At 43.5% G+C, this 24,242-nt stretch overlaps 2 protein-coding genes across 2 annotated transcripts; both read left to right on the top strand.

Moving 5' to 3' along the window:
* The first annotated feature begins 1,128 nt into the window (after positions 1–1,128).
* Positions 1,129–4,899, top strand: tmem9 (transmembrane protein 9). The gene is made up of 5 exons (XM_040192977.2): positions 1,129–1,536; positions 2,645–2,736; positions 2,827–2,935; positions 3,156–3,287; positions 3,431–4,899. The coding sequence occupies exons 1-5, from the start codon at positions 1,444–1,446 to the stop codon at positions 3,569–3,571; spliced, it is 567 nt and encodes a 188-aa protein (XP_040048911.1). The 5' UTR covers positions 1,129–1,443; the 3' UTR covers positions 3,572–4,899.
* Positions 4,900–4,902: 3 nt separating this feature from the next.
* On the top strand, positions 4,903–24,092 carry cacna1sb (calcium channel, voltage-dependent, L type, alpha 1S subunit, b). Its single transcript, XM_040192884.2, has 45 exons — positions 4,903–6,111; positions 7,392–7,497; positions 9,466–9,605; positions 9,785–9,918; positions 10,008–10,160; positions 10,295–10,500; positions 10,636–10,739; positions 10,851–10,996; positions 11,079–11,157; positions 11,247–11,407; positions 11,501–11,726; positions 11,814–12,021; positions 12,195–12,315; positions 12,835–12,949; positions 13,041–13,140; positions 13,220–13,289; positions 13,708–13,840; positions 13,951–14,080; positions 14,171–14,230; positions 14,489–14,595; positions 14,680–14,767; positions 15,052–15,159; positions 15,275–15,327; positions 15,418–15,564; positions 15,756–15,957; positions 16,050–16,208; positions 16,667–16,777; positions 16,861–16,944; positions 17,568–17,615; positions 18,368–18,394; positions 18,477–18,602; positions 18,683–18,748; positions 18,885–18,976; positions 19,056–19,215; positions 19,312–19,439; positions 19,572–19,668; positions 20,048–20,150; positions 20,240–20,341; positions 20,430–20,563; positions 21,466–21,594; positions 21,680–21,888; positions 21,982–22,046; positions 22,381–22,418; positions 22,496–22,570; positions 23,015–24,092. Exons 1-45 carry the CDS (start codon positions 5,930–5,932, stop codon positions 23,276–23,278), a joined length of 5,496 nt encoding a protein of 1,831 aa, XP_040048818.2. The 5' UTR covers positions 4,903–5,929; the 3' UTR covers positions 23,279–24,092.
* Positions 24,093–24,242: the final 150 nt, after the last annotated feature.

Genomic DNA, 24,242 nt, shown 5'->3' on the forward strand with positions numbered 1-24,242 from the left:
ATGATTGTTGCTCTAAAGAAATAAGAATCCCAGAGTGTCTGTCTGTGTGCGGATGAGAGAAAGAAAAAAATAAGCAATTCAACAAATACTTTAAACATTAAAAACACTCAAATGTTATAAGAAACATTTACTAAACGAAGTACTACATACCTGAGGAATCAGAATGGCCCATGGAAGGGTTTTATTGTTGTGTTTTATACTATAACACTTGAGATTTAAAGGCAAATTCCATATGAGGCCGAAATAAAAAATGGGGAGCCCCAGTATCTGCTATCACTCTCAAAATGATTGACTGCTCCTACCACAGGAATGAGGTCATTTTAAGTAAAGTCAGTCTGATGATGCTAAAGTAAACTTGCATCTGTAATCTTTCCATTCATAATGGTGAAAATTATCAAGATGGCTGAGGGGCTCAAATATCATGTGGAAACTAAAAATGTATTTGGCCCAACAGCACCAGCTTTCTTATAACTTTGCTAATAAAAAAAACAAAACATTAAATTGATGACTTTCTAAGCACCCTATGCATGTTGGGGCCCTTGGTAGTTATCTCCAATATTTCCCTCATTCGTTTAGCTCCTTCAGCCAGCGGCTGATTCTCCCCCGCTGTGTGAAGGAGAGGCACGCAGGTCCTTCCTGCCTGCTGCTGTCAGGCTGCACAACCAACTGTGCACCCAGTGAACCACAGAATCACCAAAGAACACTCAAATACATGTGCAATGAAGATCACAATGCGTAATAACCACTGTGATACACAGTGTGGACACACACATACCTTTATTTAGTTCCTAGTACATTTAGTTACTGTGTTTTTTTTCACTCCTTTTTTATTTTTGTTTATTATGCTGCTGCTCTTGTCTTGTTGTTTTTATTACCATGTATCTTGTGTGCACTGTCCGCTTTTCTGCCGCCATCCTGTGAATTTCCCCATTGGGGGACTAATAAAAGAATATCTTATCTTATTGCTTCACCACTGTAAACAACAATCAATCATATTCTATTAGATAACCCTGTGTTATATATGTAAGATATTCAAGATTTTTTTTTTTTGTAAATGTAAAGAAAACACGTGTATTTCCGTATTTGTGTCCAGTAGGTGGCGGTGTAGACACACGTTTCCCCTCGTGCACGTTGTGACGTTTGACATGTGACGTTAACCCGGAATCCGGAAGTCCAACGTTTCTTTTTTTGCTCTTTTTTTGTTGTTGCGTCGATACCTTCTGTGATACGCATTGCGGTCACAAACATCCCGGTTGTCCAAACAACGCGAGTGACCCGCATCGCCGCTTCTTCTCCACCACAGGGTGATGTTCAGCATAAGGTGGTGTTCGGCATAAGGTGGTGTTCAGCATAAGGTGGTGTTCAGCGGCTTCCTCAGCTAACCGCTACCGCTGCGTCTGCGCACCCTGCGCCCGGGGAGCGAACCGTGACTCCGGCGGGAAGATGTGGTCCGGCCGGGAGGGATCGTGGACGTTCGTCGTACCCGCGGTGGCGACCTTGTTGTTGCTGGATGCCGTCGGTTACGTGCAGGCGAAGGTAAACACGATGACGTAATGAATGGTTTGGTAAACTTTGTGTACATTTTCTTATTTTTCCTGAGAAATGTCCCTTTTTGTGTCGGGCCCTTGTCTTTCCCCCATTAAACCTTTTATTTTGAGACCTGTTGTGTGTAACATGTGTCCCCCACATCATCACCACTGTACACAAGTTCAAAACCGTGTAAGACCTGCAGCTGTTTCACGTTTTAACAAATACAATATCTTTACATTGTGATTGAATATAAAATGTGATCAGGGTTAATGACCAAAGTAAATACTTGAATTGAGGGGGTGAATAGCCTAATTCTGTTTATCCAAACTAATTGAGGGTCAATATAATCAGAAAAAAAGTAATTGTTTCGGTCGTTGTTGGCAGGGTGAACATGAATGCAATCAGGAATCAGGATCAGGAAACATTTATTAGCCAAAATATGTCAAACATACAAGGAATTTGTCTTGGCGGTTAGTGCGCGACAGTAGACAGACAAGACAACAGTGCACAAGTAATAAAATAAAGTGGAATGAAATGCTAATGCAATGGGTTAGTAGAATAAGGCTAAGGCTATGGGTTAGTATAAAACAAGGGAATAAAGTTAAAAAAATTTAAATATTAAAAAGTTAAAAAGAAAAATATTAAGCATAAAGTGCACTAACGAACAAGTAACAGACAAGAGACAAAGTGACAAGTGACAAAGTGATGAATTGCAGTTAAAGTGGCATGTGCAGTATGAGGGGGAGTGACCGGTGGAGTGTTATGGTCAGGCAGTGGGGGATCGGGCTCTGTTGATGAGCCCGACTGCCGACGGGAAGAAACTGTTCGTGTGGCGGGAGGTCGTAGTCCTGATGGACCTCAGCCTCCTGCCAGATGGAAGGGGCACAAACAGTTTTTGTCCGGGGTGGGAGGGGTCGGCCACGACAATGCACCAGAACTTCCTACAAAATGTAAAGTTTGCTTCAAAAAATATTGTAAATAATGATTACTTTTTATATTTTTAATAATGCATAGAAAGGCCTAGTGCCATGGATAAAACATAGCATGAAAAAATGTTTAAGAAGCATTTAAGAAGGCACTGTTCGTTGTTACTCAATTTCTTTTCTAATTGCAGAACTTTGAGGATGTTCGCTGCAAGTGCATCTGCCCGCCGTACAGAAACATCACTGGCCACATATATAACAGAAATGTGTCTCAGAAGGATTGGTAAGCGAGACCCCTTTTTATTTAATAATTTTGTCACAGACAAACATGATCAGAGTTGCCCTTCCATCCCGACTCTTTAATGTTTTGCAGTAATTGCCTCCATGTGGTGGAGCCCATGCCGGTGCCTGGCCACGACGTCGAAGCTTACTGCCTGTTGTGTGAGTGCAAGTACGAGGAACGAAGCAGCAACACCATCAAGGTACCACCAGCTGTCTTTGGGATTTTACTGACACCAACCACCATGCAGAACCTTTTATTTATCCTGAGGAAATGTGCTGCATAAAATAGGAAAAAGAATAAACTATGTGTTATTTTATTCCACAGAATATGAGACATTTATGATATTATTATATCCAAATTTTCATTTGGCACATTTTTCTCAACGTATTGCTAAATCCTTCCTATTCTGTCCATCCAAGGTAACCATCATCATTTACCTCTCTGTGGTGGGTGCGCTGCTGCTCTATATGCTGTTCCTGCTGCTGGTCGACCCTCTCATCCGCAAACACGACGCCTACACCCAGCCACTGCACAATGAGGAGGACTCTGAGGTAACCACTCAGACGAATAACAAGTATAATGAAGCACACACCATCGGTGTGCGTAACATTTAGTGGCAATCGAGGGCTCCTGACCGAGCCCTGGGTCAAATATGTATTTTGCATGTGTTCAATCTTTGTTTTTGTGTATTCAGGAGATGCGTCCGCCCGTGGACAGTGCCGCTGCCAAAGCAAACACGGTGCTGGAGCGGGTTGAAGGAGCACAGCAGCGCTGGAAAAAGCAGGTCCAGGAACAACGCAAGACCGTTTTTGATCGCCACAAGATGCTTAGTTAAACTCCGCAGCTGACCTCAGGAGGTTTGGAATAGGTAACTTACCTGTGCTCATCGCTTTTACACTGTCACCAGCTGCACTGCTACTGACTTCTTTGTTAATGCTGTGTACTGCACCCAATCAATAAGTATTTCTTCACTCAGAAAACACTCCAAAGACATTGATCTAAGAAGCAGAGGATTTTTATTTTGTAAATGTAATATTTTAGGCGGAGTTGCAGTTGGAATGGCCTGGCTGCACACTGTTAACCGCTAGAAACCATCTTAATCTTTTAATTCATTTTCGGCAATTAGCAATGCGATAGATTTTGAATGGTTTAATTTAGTAAAAGACTGAATCATTTTGTAGCTTCTTCTTGATCATTTATCCTATTAGCTTTGTGGTAATTTGTTGTATAATTGAGCTGTTTTTCTTGTAGCATAATTTATAAAGTTCCCTCCCAATAGGAACACTTTGTGTATGTGAATGGTCCTTTAAGCTATTTGGGTTGAAAGAGTACCCTTCCTATGCTGTTGTTAAGCATAGCACATTTCCATGATATTAATTTATTTGTTAACTTTTAATATTTATTTGTTTCGCAATGCTTTCCGTAGTTACCTGGACATATTTTGCATAATTTGGACTAATAAGTAGTTCATGGATTATTAATGGGGTTTGTTATTTTAAAGCTTTGACGTTGCTACATTTACAAACCCAAATATGTGCCTTTTTCTTTTTCCCAAAGTCCAGCTCAAAACACAGATCCTAAATGTCAGCAATTCACAGTATATGAAATATTACAGGTATTTAGGTCTACTTTAATTACTTTCGATAGTGTTAGTGATTTGTCTGAATTAACTTTTATCTTGAATGTGGAAATTTATAAAAGGTTTGTTCTTTGAGGTTGGCATAAAATCACATTTTCTTTTGGAAAGTGTGAAAATACTTTCCCATGCAAAGAGAGAAATGGAAATTGGGGCAATTAACGGCGCTTTAAAGCTCTCCTCGGTGTAAAACCAGCTCTAACGCTGGATCATTTGATGAATCAGTAAAGCTGCTAATGGTGCAGTTGAGAGAAATGCCTCCACCCTCGTGTGTTTGATGCTCCATCGGGGAATTCCCCGTTGCATCTTACTACTGAAGCTCCCTGACGGGGAACATTTAATAGAGCAACCTGGCTCACGTTCTCTCATGTTCTGTATTATCATTGGAGTTTATTTTTTCTTCACTGATTGATGTGTGTATACGTTCACATAGCTGTTGTTATAAATGTATTCAGTCTTGCTGGATTATTTCACTGCTCATGTCTATACAATCTGCTTGATGTGAAATAAAAAAAACAAAATCTGAACGCTTATTCTGTGTTGTTTGCGGCAGAAGTCCCTCCTATTCCTGATTGACAACAGGGGGTGACAGAGTCCACAGTAAGTGGGCCGGCACACATGGACTGTACACAAAGGTGTTTTGTATCCCCCATTTTGTCAAAAATACACAAACTATGTTGTACAAATGAGGGATATTGTGAACTACCGACAGGCCACGATTCTTTTGTCACTTATCTGACTAAGGATGGTATAGAAATGGTGAAGTAAAAAGGGTGGAGCATCCAGCATGGAGTCACGACAAGGCCAGATGCAGAATTAAGATGTTGAAGGTATTTGTCCTGTAACCACTCGGCCAGCTGGACACTCTTTGAATCTTAAAATAACAAAACCCAAAGTTGGAAGTTGGAAGTGTTATAAAAATGTCACAAAGGATTCAGATTTAAGAAAGTCCATCATGTGATTGATAGCCTGAGGTTCTGAGGTGCAAATATCCATGTGTATTTCTCTCCTCACAGTTTAAGGTCCAGCGTCCAGCAGCTGACTCTGACTTGAGAAGCTTCAGGAGGCCGATGGTGTTATTCTGCTACTGCGCGAGTTCCCTAAACAATGTTTTCTTGTCTGCCCACCGCCGCCCTGACCCGACCGCCCCTCGATCACATCTACCATCTTCTACCTTACACCACCCCCACACCCTCCGTAACTATCCCCAAGCATGGCCTGTCAGTGGCTCACAGTCTAAATTTAAACTACAGCAGGGCCAACTGCTCCTCCAGCCGCTCTGGGCTCCGGTTATTTCTCTGCCGAGGGGGTTTTTCTGTCAGAGGCCCTCAGCCAGGAGGAGAGGCCTGTGGCTCCGCGTGAGGGAGACAGTCAGAGGGAGAGAGGGGCAGGAGGGAGGCAAAGTAGGCGAACGGAAGGAGCGCACCCGGGATCAGCAGGTCTGGAACTCGGGGGGGCCTTCACGACGGGGAGATACAACAAGCCTCAATTTGGGATTATTCCGTACGAAGACCAAGTTCCACAGGACTGGGAGCTTTCCCCCGGGTCGAAGTGAAGATGGCGGCCAACGCAGACGACAAGCTGGTCATCATGAATGAAGAGGAGCTGAAGAGGAAGCAGAAGGAGAAGCTGAAGAAGTTGCAGGCCACAGGGGGCAACCCGCGGCCCGCCAGAACCCTCTTCCTCTTCGGCCTCAAGAATCCCTTCCGCAAGGCCTGCACCAGCATTGTGGAGTGGAAGTATCCTTTATACCGTACACACACACACACACACACACACACACACACACACCTGCCTACACTACACACAGCTCACAGACCTTAGTCTCTATGATATTAAGTCGATATCGCCTTGAAATGGGTCCGTCAAATGGAAGTAGTTTACTCCGTATGCGTAACGCTCCAGGTGCTGACATGTACGACTCTACAAGGAACAGAAATGAAGCGTCTGCAGGCCTGATAATTACCGGCCGTGTTGCTCACCTGAAGCCAAGCGTTAAGGCGTCCCTGAAGTGTTAAGGCATCTGTTATGTATTTGCCGGCTCAATATCAAAGTCTGATTTGTAGCCGTTGTATTTTCACCCCGGAGAGCTTCTTTCGTTCTATTCACATCTGGCAGACAATTAATGATTCCGCCTCTTAGTGTCCTGATGGCTGACATTCGGCCTTTAATGTGGAAACAGCGCCTCTGAAGTGCTTGAAGCCCGAGCTCGAGGCGGGCTGCTGAGTGATGTTATGGCTCCTACACGGGGATTCCTGCTTTTACCATTACTGTGTAATGCATATTTTACAACCAAATAGAAAGAACTAATCATATTTATCTATTCACAGCGCTAATATCACAAAAGGAGAGAAATGAGTGTGAGTTTCTGAACTTTACCTGCAGGTCATGAGTTACTAAAATCGTGCTGGTAGACTTAAATAACCATAAAATGCTCTATATCCTTAAATCTTTCTAATCGTACTTTGAAAATGCTGGATGCTCCATATATTAGGATGGATTCATATCCAATATAGAATGACTGAACTGTTTTTATTTCTTTTCTGATGAGTAGTCTGTGTTTAAATCCTTTGGTCATATTCTGGGGCCGTGCAGCTGTCCGGCCGCGTCACAGAGAGACATGATGCTGACCTGGCAGGGGAATTCTCTCAGAGAGCCCTCTACGGGCCACAATGAAGCAGCGCCGCAGACCGGGTTACATGTGCTGCCACTAACCCACCAGTTATAAAAGGGATGATATTTCAGGCATGTAGAGGCACTTATTAATATAATCTGTTTGATTTATTTATTTTGTTACATTACTCTCCAAAACACAGATAAAGAAATATATCATTTATTTTGTGAAGGTGTTTCCTAACCATCCGTGAACGGTATTCATAGGACATGTGTACAATTAACTCATCAGTACTCATGTTAGTTAACGTAAATTGTGTATCCCTTTGTGAAATGTTGTTGGTCCCTGTGCGTTTAGCGGCCCTCCTCGTGTGTTGTTGTAACAATCCTGAGTTTACCCTCCCAGAACCTTTGAGATCATCATCTTATTGACCATCTTTGCAAACTGCATCGCTTTGGCTGTGTTCCTGCCAATGCCTGAAGAAGACAGCAATAACACCAACATCAACCTGGTGAGTAAGAGTGTGAACACAAAGCCTCCCTTTGACGTGTGACTCAGACGCTGCGGCTTTCTAGATATGGAGAAGAAACTAAATATTTTCCTTATGGTCTCCAGGACTTTCCCATGAGCAGCGGATGACTGTGCAGCTGTGTTTAACTATGAGCCAACATATTTAGACACTTAAATATATGTATATATATTACACACATGCACATACACAAGGGATTCAGCTGGTCAATTCTTTTAGTGCCAACCCTTATTAGACACAACTCAGTTCTTAATTTAATCCCAGCTGTGTCGGCAGTGAAACATGTCATCTAACATGAGTTTATCATCCAGCTCAGAAACTGTATAAAACAAGATAATAGTACTAAATTATGAGAATTAACTACCAATATGTGGGATTTTTATGACTGTGATATTTTTTACCTTTCCACCATGTAAAGATGTTAAGTACAGCAATGGCTCAGGATGTCTGTTTTTATACATTTATGAATTGAAATCCCAACTAATTTACTGTAATTTAAATGTGTTTAAACAATATTATTGTTACATCCGAGTGGATAACTTTTTAGTGTTTGCTTGGCTTTTAATTCTTTGCGAAACACAATAATTCAAGAAGTATTTGTTATGTCGTGTGTGAAAAGCAAACCAAGAAGCCCAAGGGGACTCTTGGGACACTCTCCCTCTAGATGGCATCTCATGAAATCGCTCATGTAAAGGAGAGAAAACTTTCCAGTGGCAGATGTTTGACCACGGCGTGCTGCTGATGTGTTTACAGCGGTTTATATTCTTTATTATATGCTTTGAGGAGGTGGATAGTGAATTCAAAGTGGCCCGGGGGTGGATTGCAAAGTCTACATGTGTTTAAGTGAGCAAAGGAATCATCTTTTGCTCTTGCAAAGTGCCGACAATTGCCAATGTCTACACATTTGAGGTTGTACTGACACTGGTGTTTTGATATCAAGGAGGAGCTCCACGAGCAGACGTTATATGCCGATTGCTGTCTGAGGGGCGTGTTTTTAACAGATCCACACATCACTACGTTGCTATCCAGCTTATTGGCAGCTGAATTCAAGTCATCAGGTGTCTGAACCTGAAACTGACCCCATTTATTTGATACCTTTGCTTTGGCTCACTTACCAAACCGTCCTTCCTTCTCGCTGAGCCATTCCCCAGAGGTGAACGGTGTAAAAAGAGCCGTTCAACTCAACCCCCCTTATTGCTGTTACAAGTATGTCGGGCCGGTTAGTGTCCCTCCGTGACGCAGGTGGAACAAGGAGACCACATTCACTGTAAATAAGGGTTATCCACGTCTTATCCAATCCATGTATGTACTGTTGTTAATATTGTAGAATATTCTCATTGATTAAGGCTCGGCTACATCAGCCAAAAGTGATTAACCCACTTTGTTCAGAAGCATTTATGTTAAACTGTAGTTGTGACGAGATTCCCTGGGAGCTCTTCAGTAATATTCTCATATTACGGCCTCTTCTCTCACACAATCTGCATTTACTTCAGCAACGGAGAACTAAAGAAGTCGTGTGGATCTAATGATGATGAAGTCAGTGACTGAAGCCCCGTGTCTGTCTGCTGTTTAAAATATCAACTTTGATGACAAATAACAGGTGTGGTGTCCCAATTGGCAAAACCACTATTTTGTTTGATATGCCTGATATTTATCTGTTTACAACCTAAACTAGAGATATTAAATACAGGGCAACGGTTTGCTTTGTCTTAAACTGCCAGACAAAGCTCACGGCAATCCTCTTTGTTTAAACCTCTTGAGCTTGTGATGTTTTATCTGCAATTAGCTCCGAGGCCTTTAAAGTTAATCAGTTAACGTCCACTATTCCCCGCTGCAGGTTCTTAAATACCAAAACAGTCCTTTTCTACATTCACTCGTTGCTTTACTTAAGAATTGAACCTACACGCTTTATGAAATGTAATTTCCAGGCGTGTGTTTGTCTCGCTGCAGGAGAGTTTGGAGTACATCTTCCTGATCATATTCACGCTGGAGTGCTTTCTGAAGATAGTGGCGTATGGTCTCGTGTTCCACGAAGGCGCCTATTTACGTAACTGTTGGAACATATTGGACTTTGTCATCGTCTTCATGGGGTAAGATGAGCTCGGAGCTGCATGTGGATATATCTCTGCCACAGAGTTTAAACACATACGAATCCACCATGGACATTGTGTTGAACATTTAGTATCTAACATCCCAACTGGAATGTCGCACTGCTGAATACTCATACTTGTATTGTAGACGCTTATGGTTGTCTAATACTTCTCTTCAGCCTCTTCACCTTTGCCTTGGATACCATCAATAAGATAGCGGGTGTGCCAATGGAGAAGGGCGGCGGGTTTGACATGAAGGCGCTGAGAGCCTTCAGGGTGCTGCGGCCCTTGCGCCTCGTCTCTGGAGTCCCCAGTAGGAGCCTCTTCCAGAGGAGCAAAAATACAGTTTGTGTGAGAACAGCTTCCTGCAAAGTGAACTCTGGTTTTACTGTTCACGTCCAGGCCTGCAGGTGGTGATGAACTCCATCCTTAAAGCCATGCTGCCTCTGCTGCACATTGCCCTTCTGGTCTTTTTACTGGTCACCATCTATGCCATCATGGGATTGGAGCTATTCAAATGCAAAATGCATAAAACCTGCTATTACACTGGCACAAGTAAGTGTAAAGGCCACAATCTGACGTTGCTTCATTTGGGCTTTTATATATTTTGTAATCTGACACTGTATTACCGGCTGTAGTTTTCTGAAACTACATTTAAATGTTTGTGTCTCCTCTCTTTTCGCACACAGACATGTATTCCCTTGCAGAAGGCGAGGCGCCTGCACCCTGCGCTCAGGCCGGCAACGGACGCCGCTGCCTCATCAACGGCTCAGAGTGTCGGCCGGGCTGGGAGGGTCCCAACAACGGCATCACGCACTTCGATAACATCGGCTTTGCCATGCTTACAGTCTACCAATGCATCACCATGGAGGGGTGGACCAAAGTCCTGTACTGGGTCAGTCGCTGCTGGAACAGCTTGTCGGCCGTTTTCCGGTGTCGGCGTTTCTGCTCTTGCCACCAAAACTGTTCCCTCGGCCAAGTATTGTCTCAAGAACGAATTGTCTGTGGCTGACAGAGATTTGCCTTTCAGGTTAACGATGCCATGGGGAACGAATGGCCCTGGGTCTACTTTGTTCCCCTCATTCTGCTGGGTTCCTTCTTCGTGCTGAATTTGGTGCTCGGCGTGCTCAGCGGGTAAGACAATTGTCTTCTGTCCTTTCTGACGTCGGAATCTTTGCCTTCTTTGCGCCAACAAGCAAGAATAACCACATCTGCTTTTTCACTTTTCTTTGTGTTTGCACTCAGCGAATTTACCAAGGAGCGAGAGAAGGCCCGGTCACGCGGCGAGTTCCAGAAGTTGCGAGAGCGTCAGCAGCTGGATGAAGACGTGCATGGCTACATGGAGTGGATCACTCACGCCGAAGTCCTGGATGCCGACCGAGAGGGCAAAGGTCAGCGCCGCGAATCCCCCCCTCTCGGGGCCCATCATCCCGTTCAGAGACGCGGAATTACAACTGTTCTTTTCTTTCTCAGGACTCCTGCCTTTGATCAGCGACTCTGATACGGACAGCCTGTATGACCTGGAAGGCAAGGGCCGAATTGTCTATTACTAGTGAGTCTGCACTCACACAAACGCATCAGCGTTTACACGCAATATTCACGCTGCTCAGCGCCGTAAGCCGGGCTCATTGTTCTGTTCAGTCGCCTGGCTCGTCGCTGGAACCGTTTCTTCAGGATGAAGTGTCTGCTGTATGTGAAAACCAAGAGCTTTTACTGGCTGGTGATGTTCCTCGTGCTCCTCAACACCCTGACCATAGCAACAGAGTACCACCACCAGCCCGACTGGCTCACGTCCCTACAAGGTCAGTGAACAGCCTTCTGATGATGATGATGATGATGTATCACCCCCCCCCCCAGCTGCATCAATCCTTCTCTCTCCTCTCTTATCTCATCAGACGGAGCCAGCCGCATGCTGCTGGTGCTGTTTGTCGTTGAGATGTTTGTGAAGATGTATGCTCTGGGTCCAAGAGCATATTTCATGTCCCTGTTTAACCGCTTTGACTGCTTTGTGGTGCTCTGCGGGATCCTGGAGATGATCATGTTCTCTCTAGGGGTGTTGGCTCCGTTGGGTTTCTCTGTACTCAGGTGCATCCGACTGCTGAGGATCCTCAAAGTCACAAAGTAAGTCCTGTCTCCTCGAAGGGTCACGTCGCATTGAGTGTGAGTCGATGTCAGTTGGCACCTCTTTTCTTCTAAACTGTTTTGCAGGCACTGGACTGCTTTGAGTAACCTCGTGGCTTCACTCCTCAACTCTGTGCGCTCCATCGCCTCCTTGCTCCTTCTCCTGTTCCTCTTCATCGTCATTTTCTCGCTCCTGGGAATGCAGGTGTTTGGGGGGAAATTCAACTTTGCCGACCACAGGCCCAGACGCAGTAACTTTGACAACTTCCCTCAGGCCCTCATCAGTGTATTCCAGGTGAGACCAGGCAGCGACCGGTAGACACACACTCTCACTACTGTCATTTGTTAAACCTTTCTAGCCTGGTTTTGATCATCATTTGTGTACCATTATGGAATTAACAGTAGCAGCATCTCCAGTACCTTTTGACAATAATGAATCACTGTTGTTTTTAACTCTCTCTCTCTCAGATCCTAACAGGAGAGGACTGGACCACCATAATGAACAATGGCATTATGGCCTATGGGGGGCCTGAGTTTCCAGGCATCCTGGTCGCCATCTACTTCATCATCCTCTTCGTCTGTGGAAACTGTATCCTTCACACACGTGTAAGCTATGATTTACCAAAAATCGACATGCATGCCAGTTATCATTTGACTAATTACGATAAAACAAGAGCATCCTTTTTTCAGTCCCGCAGAGGAGAAATTTACAGTGTGCAGAGACATAAACAAGCTCAAAACGAGAATTGTTAATTGAAAATAAACAAAAACATTTAAGAGCAGTAAAAATCACTGAATGAACACTAAACAGAGTAGAAAGTAGAAAGTTCTAACTTGATATTGGTGATAAATAATAGAATAGGGAAACACAGAAGGGATCCACATGTGTGAATAACATTTCATGGCATTTAATATAGTCGATAACCAAAATTGTGATACATTATTTGGGACTCAAATGTTTCTTCCGAATTGTTTAGCAATCCACCTGGTTTCTAAACTGACCCACATTTTCAATCCCGACTAAAGTGGGGGGCAACTGACATCTATAGAGCAAAGTATGGCTAAAAAGAAAACATGGGGTCTGTTCTCCTAAGCTTAACGCAATCAGATATCCTCCTCAATGTCTTCTTGGCCATCGCCGTCGACAACCTGGCAGAGGCTGAGAGTCTAACGTCGGCCCAGAAAGACAAGGCTGAGGAGAAGATGAGAAGAAAGTTACTACGGTGAGTAAAATAATGAAACATCACCGCGTTGTGAAAAGTCTCCTCGTAGCTCGTAGACTTTACTCCGTTCCCTCGTTTTCTTTCCCTCCAGGTCCAAAATGCCTGAGAAGACTGATGAAGACAGGGAGAGGATAGCTAAGAAACTGGCCGAGCAGAGATCCAAGACGGAGGGCATGCCCACAACAGCCAAGGTTATTTCTGGTTCCGTGTCACACATTTTTACATTTAATTTGAAACATAAGTGGTTGTGAATCCATGTTTTTTTTTCAGCTCAAAGTTGACGAGTTTGAGTCCAATGTGAACGAAGTGAAAGATCCTTTCCCACCTGACGATTTCCCAGGTAACAAATGTCAAACTCTTTTAAACAAACTCTTGATCCTCTCACATTTCTTAGCGGTGTAGTTGTGGCTCGAGGCGATCGCTGATCGCAGGAATTGATATTCATTACACTGGCTGTTTACCGGTGCTTTAGTTACAGTACAAGTATAGTAACCCCTCATTCAAATTAGACTCAGTCCAGTTTATAGCAGAGTCTAAAATTAGGCTCTTTTCACGCTACTCTGACGACCATATAAGGTCTATGAAGTGATTCAATATAGATGTATGAATATAGAGAGATTCGCCCATTTCCAGCAATATTAGTTCAATTTGCTGGATTTTATCTTTCTTAGTCTTATGTAATACACAACTACTACCAACTGGTGTTGTAGTTGTCACTGCACTGTAGACATTTGAGTTTGTTTTCTGCCACTTGGTAGGTGACGACGAGGAGGTGGAGCCTGATATCCCCATCAGTCCTCGGCCCCGACCGATGGCCGACCTGCAGCTGAAGGAAGAAGCCGTTCCGTTGCCTGAAGCCAGCTCCTTTTACATTTTTGGGCCTCAGAACAAGTAGGAACCGGCCGTACAAACCTCAATGTTCCAGTGCTTTCTTGTGCTGTATCATTAAACCCATCAGTGAACCGATTGAACTTTGACCGAACGTCTTTGTCGGTAACCAGGATCCGTAAGCTGTGCTACAAGATCATAAACGCCTCGTCCTTCACCAACTTAATCCTTTTGTTCATCCTGCTGTCCTCCATATCCCTGGCAGCTGAGGACCCCATCGATCCCAAGTCCTACAGAAACAAGGTACAGCAACCAGGTCTACCAGCCGGCGTAGAGCGTTAAAAGAAGCCCAGAAGCAACATTTGACAGCAAACTGTTCTGCTTTCCCTCCAGATATTGGCTTATGCTGACATCGTCTTCACAACTGTCTTCACCATTGAGATCGTACTGAAGGTAATGTGTTTTTTTTAAGTTGTGCCCTATACTAAGGCCCCACAGAAAACTATAACTTAATATCCAATGTTATATGTAACCAAGGAAAAGCCCTATGAAACAGCATTGTATGTTTCAAAGGTCACTAGAACCCTCTTTCATAATAATGAAATTGTTTAACCTGGAGGAGAGATGGAGCAGGGTCACAATCCATCACAATCAAACACCGATCTGTTTGGCTCAATGTCCCGTGTGTTACTGCGTGTATCTGATCGACAGATGACCGTGTACGGAGCATTCATGCACGAGGGCTCCTTCTGCCGTAACTCCTTCAACATCCTGGATCTGATTGTGGTCGGAGTCTCTTTGCTCTCAATGGGGATGGAGTGAGTAAAACATCGCGCCCCGTTAGGTAGATATGTGCCACGTAGCCACTTTAAGACCTGTTTTTTAACATGTGTTGGATGCAGATCCAGTGCCATCTCCGTTGTGAAGATTCTCAGGGTGCTGAGGGTGCTGAGGCCTCTCAGAGCGATCAATAGAGCCAAAGGCTTGAAGGTACAACACATGCATGAATACAGAAACCTCTGTTTCCAGTGGTAGAAGAAGTAATCAGAAGCTTTTACATACAACAATATTATAAATACTACACAAGTACAATTCTGCTTTTAAAAGGAATACTTTAGTTAAAGGATCAAAAGTAATTTTATCTGGGAATTTAACTTAAAATACAGTACTTTAAGTGAGTCGTACTACAAAGTATCTTGCATGTAAAGTACAATACCCCAAAATGGTACTTCAGCATAGTACATTAAGTGTTCATTGTGTTTCTGTTGTGACAGCATGTGGTGCAATGTGTGTTTGTGGCCATCAAAACCATCGGCAACATCGTCCTGGTCACCATGCTGCTAAATTTCATGTTCGCCTGCATCGGAGTGCAGCTCTTCAAGGTAATGTAAAAGTTGATGAATGTTTCATGATACTGTTCAGTTTCCTTTTCCCGGATGAATCCACAGTAACTCGGTGTTCATGTACTAAACGTGTCCCTGATCGCTGCCCTCATAGGGCAAATTCTACAGCTGCACAGACCCGTTGAAAATGACAGGGGAGGAATGCCAGTAAGGGGAACACCTCACGCACAGCATGCGTTACATCTACCGAGAACAGCAGGGCTATTTACAGTCACCGTTCTCTGTGTCTGCTCTCAGGGGAGTCTTCGTGAAGCACACGGAGAATTCCCTACAGGACACAGTGTTGGCTCAGAGAGAATGGCTCAACAATGACTTCAACTTTGACAATGTGCTCAAAGGCATGCTGGCGCTCTTCACTGTTTCCACATTTGAGGGCTGGCCAAAGTAAGTAAAGTTCCTGGGTTCTTCTCTTTTTTTTAATCACATCTGTTTGATTTAGTTAAATGACAGAATATTGTACTATGTGATGTATTGAGTTGGACGTTATTCAGTTTGCTGGAGCTTTTGTGATTTCTGATCTTTGATCTTCTGCGAACATTTACCTCACCTCACAGCACCACTCCTTTGGGTTGCAGATTGTTATACAGAGCCATGGATTCCGACGTAGAAGACATGGGTCCTGTCTTCAACAATCGCGTGGATGTGTCCATCTTCTTCATCATCTACATCATCCTCATCGCCTTCTTTATGATGAACATCTTTGTGGGCTTCGTCATTGTCACTTTCCAGGAGCAGGGCGAGCAGGAGTACAAGGACTGTGAGCTGGACAAGAACCAGGTATTCTAAGGCACCATTCATCTCCAGTGAAATACAATATAGGATAAACTCAAAAAAAAAAAAAAAAAAACAACCTTCTGCCTCCCCGTCAGCGCCAATGTGTGCAGTACGCCCTGAAGGCTCGACCTCTGAGGTGCTACATCCCCAAAAACCCAAACCAGTACAGAGTCTGGTACATTGTCACCTCCTGCTACTTCGAATACCTCATGTTCTTCCTAATTATGCTCAACACCTTGTGTCTGGGGATGCAGGTATGTAAACTAAAATGATGTTGCAACCTTACAAAAATCTATTTTTATGCAAAAAGATGTTTAATGAACGGGAAACCAGACAATACACTGAGGGTTGATTCCAGTTGTTAAACTTTAAATATGAATCTGGCTATTCAACACTAATTATATTATAAGACAACTATGCTCTTATCTTTTATGTTTTGCCCTCATTTCTTTTATTTTTAATAACATGGTATTCATCAGAAATATGGTCAGCATGAACGAAAGGGAACTTGACAACCGCAAGACGAACGGAGGATCTAAATAAACTGAAGCCAATTGTCTGGTAGAAATCAAACACTTAACCAGCAACGTTGTATTAAACTTGTTTTATCGGTTCAGTCATGAAGAATTCATGTTTGAAATTTTGTTGTGAAGCTGCATCCAATTCAAAGTTGTTGTTGTTGAGCTTATTCTTTTCATTCTACTTTGAACAGCACTGTAACCAGTCCGACCATGTGACCCAGCTGTCAGACACCCTGAACTTGATCTTCACCGTGCTCTTCACGGTGGAGATGATTCTCAAGCTCATGGCCTTCAAAGCGCGGGTAACGGCTTCTCTTTGTGGCTCAAAAGCATTTTCACACCCAGTGCGATGTTCCCCCGTGCCAGTAATCATCCGTCTGTGCAGGGCTACTTTGGAGACCCCTGGAACGTCTTTGACTTCATCATCGTCATCGGTAGCGTTGTAGATGTCATCCTCAGCGAAGTCGATGTGAGTATGATGGAGCGTTTTTTACGTCTGATTCATTCCAACTAATTCCGCTGCTTCAGATTCTCGTTGCAGGTGTTCTAAAGTCCCCGTTCCCGCATTAATGGGTTATTCCCATTCAATGGTGCGATCCGACTTGGATGCACTGATTGTATTTATCCAATCTGACGCAGAAGCAGTTTAAACGACAGCTCTCCAGCCCCCCCCGACCCCCCTCCACAGCGCCTCATCGCCATCTCCATTACCAAAGCTCCCAGCGTTCCATTATCCCCACAATCACCCATTCCAATATTTCATGTGATTTGACATTTGTGTGTTGCCTGAAGACTCAAAGTTAGAAAGAGCACAATATGAGTAAAGGATTTTAGTCTCATTATATGAGGTTAAGCCACACAAATCCAGTGTTTTTTTCACTGTTTGTCTGAACTGTTGCACTGCATTGGACTCACCTTTTTCCATCCACATACACAAGCTTGAAGTAATTTCTGTTTTCTTCGTCTAGTTTCACATCCTTTCCTATTTGCTCTTTATCTCCTCTACCCCCCCCCCCCCCCCCCCCCCTTTCTCTTCATCTTCTGCTTACTGTCCTCCGCGCACCTCACTCCACATCTGTCTATCCTCCACAGAGTGCCCTGGCTGCCAGTGGTGGACTGTACTGTCTCCATGGCTGCGCTGTAAATATCTGATCTTCACTGCACTGCACTGCTGCATGAGTTTGCTGTGTGAGCACTCCACGTTGTTCTCGACTAAACTCCAGTACTACTGGACAACGTGTGGCTCCGACCTCTAGCGATGCGTTTGCTCTTCCACCGTCCGTCGAGTCTTGCGGTGCAGACGTGAAGTAAGACCTAAAAGCTTTTGATTTGCTGTGTTCCGTATGACTAAAATACGACGAGGGTTCAACACTGACTACATCTTCACAGCAAGTAGCAGCAGTGACTAGATTCACTGTGCAGGACTTTTACCAGGGAAAGCTGTCACTATTTTTCTAGTTTACTTTGTGGTGTCCTGCGTCCGTGTTTCCGTCATTTTTCGTCCTCTTGAAGTACAGTATTACTACATTATACATGGTTTTAGGCTTGTTTTTGCCATAGCTTCCCCCCCTAGCTGCTGCTCTGTCACTGCCCCCCCACATGGTAATCACTCTCACTGCCACAGCAGGAAGACGAAGGTTCCGCACTTCAGCTTTCATATTTTGACAATACAGTTTGTGTAGAGTTTCTTTTGCATGAGGTAGAAATAGCAGTTGATCTTCAGCAAGTAAGACCTGGAGGCTTTTTAACTTGTCAAAGGCGGAAACTTGCTCTCTAATAATTAACCCTAATTTGTGATTGTAAATCATTCCTCATGCCTCTAACTAATGGTATCACAACTTCTATCAAACATAACTCATCGAGTATCTAATATTTTCCTCTACTGTGTGCAGGAAACAAATCCGTTGCAAGCAATTGCGGTAAGTCTAAACTCAACCAGCGATGTCTCTTTTCTTTTCAAGGCTTCTTTCCCTAAAATCCTGCGCTCTTTGTATCTGTTAGGCGTCTGAAAACGCCTCGGTTTCCATCACGTTCTTCCGACTCTTCCGTGTGATGCGTCTGGTCAAGCTGCTGAACCGATCGGAGGGCATCCGGAACCTGCTGTGGACCTTCATTAAATCCTTCCAGGTCTGACCCCCCCCTCCGATCACTAAAGCCCAGTTAAAAGTGGAAATACAGATGCATGACCGAAGCGTTTGTGCCTACAGGCTCTTCCTCATGTGGCTTTGCTCATCATCATGCTCTTCTTTATCTACGCTGTCATCGGGATGCAGGTACTCAAGTCTTCAATTTCTGTTTTGGGGATAAAAAAAACATTTGTCGATGTTCATGTGTTTTTGTGTAAATGCCACTAAAACAAGTTTCTGTATTTGTCACCCATTTGCGGGCGGCATTTTGACAAACCTTCAGATCTTTGGAAAGGTGGCCTTAGTGGATGGCACCCAAATCAACCGCAACAACAACTTCCAGACATTCCCTCAGGCCGTTCTGATGCTATTCCGGTAGGTCTTGGAGCTCGGACCGTTGGCTGGCGAGGTCAGAAACTGAGCCAGAACCTTACTTTTGGTTTTAATAACCCAGGTGTGCTACTGGAGAGGCTTGGCAGGAGGTCATGATGGCCTCAATGTACGGGAAGAAATGTGACCCCAAGTCTGACTTCCTACCGGGTGAGGAGTACACCTGCGGGTCCAACTTCGCCGTCTTCTACTTCCTCAGCTTCTACTGTCTCTGTGCCTTCCTGGTGAGCAGCAACATTCATCTTATAAGCCTCATTGCGATCTGCTGTTGGTCATCAACCGTTGGTCGACAATGTGTCTTCTTTGCTCACTTACCTCAGATCCTCAACCTGTTTGTAGCCGTCATCATGGACAACTTTGACTACCTGACCCGTGACTGGTCTCTTCTTGGTCCACACCATCTGGACGAGTTTAAGAAGATCTGGGCTGAATATGACCCTGAAGCCACGTAAGCCTGAGCACGTGAAGCTTGACCCTTCGTTTATTCATGCTCCATTCATGCTCCTTCAGGGAAATTAATTGGACAGATTGACCTTTGTGCCCCTTAAAATGATTATTTATTTATTTCCTGATTCTACAGGGGGAGAATTAAGCATCTGGACGTGGTGACGCTGCTGCGACGCATCCAGCCTCCACTCGGCTTTGGCAAGTTCTGTCCTCATCGGGCGGCGTGTAAGGTACATTCAGTCCATTCACAGACAGCACGTTACCATAATTGTTATAGAATATCGTACTATGACATTTATTTTGACGTTTTCATGACATGATACTTTATTTATATTGTTTTTTTATGGCATACTATCTTTCAGACACTTCATATTTGTATGGCACCTACTCTGATTTAGTTTCGATCACATTAGATCACATGCATCTCTGAAAGTAAAATTGACCAATCACAAATAAAATGGCGACCATATGCTTAAATACAATTTAAAAAATGAATAGAAATGAAAAGGAATGGATGATGAAGCAATGATATTAACTTATTTAAATGATGCACTATTTTCACAAATTGATATAGACTAGTAGCAGTAAAAAGCAACTCTCTGTCCACAGCGCTTGATTGGCATGAACATGCCTCTGAACAGCGACGGCACCGTCACCTTTAACGCCACCCTGTTTGCTCTCGTCAGGACGGCGCTCAAGATCAAAACAGAAGGTACAGAACATCAAACAATGTATGTGGTTACTTCAAGTTCATCCCTGTGCAATAGTGGAATCAAATGGTTTACGGGTCGTTCTGAACAGGTAACTTTGAGCAGGCCAACGAGGAGCTGAGAGCCATTATTAAATCAATCTGGAAACGCACAAGTATGAAGCTGTTGGACCAGGTCATCCCGCCGATCGGAGGTGAGTCTTTGTGAAATACCTCAATTTCGTCTTTACAGAATAGTCCACTAGTTTCCCATTGACGGCAGCGTTGCTTGTCTGATTACAGACGACGAGGTGACCGTGGGGAAATTCTACTCCACCTTCCTCCTCCAGGATCATTTACGCAAGTTTTTGAAGCGTCAGGAGGAATACTACGGCTACCGGCCCTCTAAGAAGAGCGCCTCAGGCCCTGAGATCCAGGCAAGCGCTCATGGGGGTGAAATAGAATATAAGAGAGGAAACTACAGCTTGATAAATTAAAAACATTTTATGGCATTTTCAACCTCTTCGACATACTATGACTTTTGTTGAACTTTTCAATAACTAATTTTAATTTTAATTTAATTTTATTGTTATATTAGGCCTTTTTAATGAAATGTTTGGAAATTCCATGCAACGATTCTTTTCAATTTCTGACGACATGTTGTTGTTGTTCTGTCTAGGTAATTTTAAGCTTTCCGACATTCTTATCACATCTTATCTTATCACATACTATACCGAACCATGACTTTTTGAAGCCTGGACTTTTGAACGTTTACTTTTTCATGATAATGTCATGCTATAATATGACATTTTTGTGATTTTCCTCAAAATACAAATGTAATCTAATTAACTTTTTCTCACATATGATATATGATATATTATATTTAATATATATGTATATTGTCTGTTTGTCCATCTGACTTACCGTATTATTACTTTTGGACATATACTAAGAATTTCATCATACTAGACTGACATTTTGAGGACCTTTATGACTTACTTTACAGCACTGGACATTTTAGAGTTTTAAAAACTATTACTCTGATATTTTAATAAAAAATAATGACTCACTATACTGCACGTAATAAACATTTTTTATACACTATACTGAACATAAGTGGTTGTAAATCTGTTTTTGATTTACATAAATACGTAAAATCTTCCATTTTTGGACACAAAGCCATACAGATCATTTTTCTTCATGCATGGATTTAAACATCATCAGAAAATGTATTCAGACTTGTACCCAGATACAGTAACCATAACACATAACCATACATATGTGCAATATAAATGCTTCTCTTCTACCATCTCTCCATCTTCGCTCCATGCTTTTGTAGGCGGGCCTAAGGAGTATCGATGATGAGGTCGCTCCAGAGATGCACAGGGCCATTTCTGGAGACCTGCAGAATGAGGACGAAATGGAAAGAGCTATGGAGGATTCTGGGGACGAAGAAGGCATCTACCGGGTGAGAAAATCCGTCTTTGCCCTGGAAGAAAAGTTACACGCTTCAAAGACTATCTGCAGTCAATCCGATGATCTGTGTTTTATAGCGCACACATGGCCTGTTTGGTAACCGGATGGACTCTTCCTCCACCGAGCCTGTCGACGTTCAGTCCCAGCAGATGACCAACCAGCGGCCCCTCATGTTCTCCGAGAGCCAGCCAGAGTCTCCACCAAACTCTGCTGCCTTCCTGCCCACCACAGATTTTTTCCCCACAACCGCACCAAAGAGCAACACCAACAACAACGCCTTTGCAGAGTGAGCGCCAAACACACACACGCACACACACACACACACTAGATAACAAATGCAGGAGGGAGCATTTGCGATGTGGTTTTTGTTGTTTTTCAGGTTTTCATTTGACAGAGAAGGCAGTCCCGATGAGTTTTACAACCTCAGTGAGGATGCAGCGGCAGGTAATTCAAAGTACTTAACAGATGAACAACGAGCTAATAATACTCAAATATATGTATTAACAGTAAAATGTTAGTTGAGACTAATACACACAAAACATGTGAATCCCATGAAGGAAGATAATGTGTAGAAACATTTTATACGTTGGCCCAAGACATTTTTTGCTCATAGAATCTGGGGAAATATTTTAAACATGTTTTCTTTTCTCTTTTTTGCACATGGGTTTCACACTTCAGATCCCTGAATAATGTCCATATACAATCTAGTAAATCAGACTGATGAAGAGATGTATTTCTCTGCTCTTCATAATTATTCATGGCTTTTTTCTCCCTTAAGGTAACTGGAACTTCAAAGTGAGAACAGACAAAACGCAGGTAATATTTTTCTATTTTACGACGACTCGTCCCGTGGAAATGATGAACAGCCTAAACAGACTAAGTTGTCTCTGCAGTTCCCTTATGAGCCGAACTATGGTGACAGTCAGAGTGAGAGCTCCAGTACCGCGGCTGACCGCCTGGTCCAGGAGGTAAGCGAGCACTGACCCTCACACACCGGTTCACTAGTGCCTCTATAGCTGATCAACTCCTATATCACTAATATCATTTATTGAGCCACTTGAAAAGGAAACCGTTTTAATTTCTTTGAGAACTAAAATACAATTTTACATGAAATGTTACATCTGACTTTATATCGTTTATATGGACATAAGTAAATGTAAAGCTGCACCAATCTGTTTTTGTTCATTACAACCCAAATAAACGTCCACATGTGAAGTGTAAGCTGTATTCATTACTTTTGAGAAAGAACCTCCTTTGCTTCATGGATGTTGTTCTGCAGCTGAGCCTGCATGCCTTCATCTCCAAGGTGCAATAACATATCAAAGCATTAACATCATTCAAAATGTAACTTACATACTAGTAATCTGAAGTTTACCACATGTGAGCAAGGACACCCTGTTTTCTTCTACCAGGCGCTTGCAGAAGGCAGTCGGGCCTCGCTGGCCAAAGACCCTCGCTTTGTCTCTGCGACTAAGGAGGAGACGGCCGATGCCGTGCACACAACCGTGGACGAGCTGGGAAACGCCCGCAGCGTCCCCTCCGCTAAAAAGAGACGTCCCATCCCCGTGCCGCCTCCTCCTGCCGCGACGGCGGGCCGGCCAGATCCCGCCGCGAGGAGAAAGAGACGTCCCGTCCCCCTGATCCCCTCCGTGCAGGAGGCCCAGTCCAAGGTTTAGAAGATGCCGCTGGAGTTGGTGTGGTTACCTTGTGACTGTTACACCTGCAGGTTGCCCCACCGAGAAAAGCACTGTAATAAAAATACTAACTTATCTCAGAGCAAAACAGATCGCAGCACTTCTTTCTTTGTAACGTTTGTTAAAGTTATCCATTCCTTATGACCTATGGGACGACCATGCGAGCCAGCAGAGGGTCTTACTGTGGACTCACTGGATTAAAAAGGGAGCGGGCAGCCGAGTCAAGCGCCTTGAGGACAGTTTGTCCATCCAGGCCCAGAGAGGTCCACGCTTTTAAATGGAGCACGGTGCTACAAAGACAACGCCTTCCTGAGATCACTTAGGACTTTGTCTGTTAAAAGGGAGGTTTACTGAATCTTCTCCTGCTCACCAATGTTCTTAAAGTGCAGTCGGGTATCAGCAGGTTTTATTGAGGTTTCTTTTTTATGGAAATAGAGGGACATTTAATCTCCAGAATAGTTGTCTAAAGTGTTGGAGACAAAGCAGTGCATGTGATTTTTTTCTTCTTCTCCAAGTCACTTTAAGTCACTCATTGCGTTTTTGATTTACATAAATACGTCAAATCTTCCATTTTTGGACACAAAGCCATACAGATATTTTTTCTTCATGCCTGGATTTACACGTCATCAGAAAATGTATTCAGACTTGTACCTAGATACAGTTTTGGGGCAAAATGCCATGCAGGCCATGTTTTAGCATCATCTGGTGTTCTGACAGACACACACTGTGTTGGAGGTTTGAGGACGTATCCAAGCCATTATGTTACATTGGCAAAAATAAATAAATTATCCATTTTGTGTGTTTGTTTTCTTTCTGCAAACCAATCCACTCACAACAGGTTTGATTCATTAAATACTCAAAACTAATGACAGGTAGGTGCATGCCTTTCGTGCAGTCAGTGTGAAAACTGAGACCCCCTAAAAAAAGTCCCTCTTATGAATTGGAA

Source organism: Gasterosteus aculeatus, chromosome 2 (genome assembly GCF_964276395.1).
Source record: "Gasterosteus aculeatus chromosome 2, fGasAcu3.hap1.1, whole genome shotgun sequence".
Lineage (NCBI taxonomy): Eukaryota > Metazoa > Chordata > Actinopteri > Perciformes > Gasterosteidae > Gasterosteus > Gasterosteus aculeatus.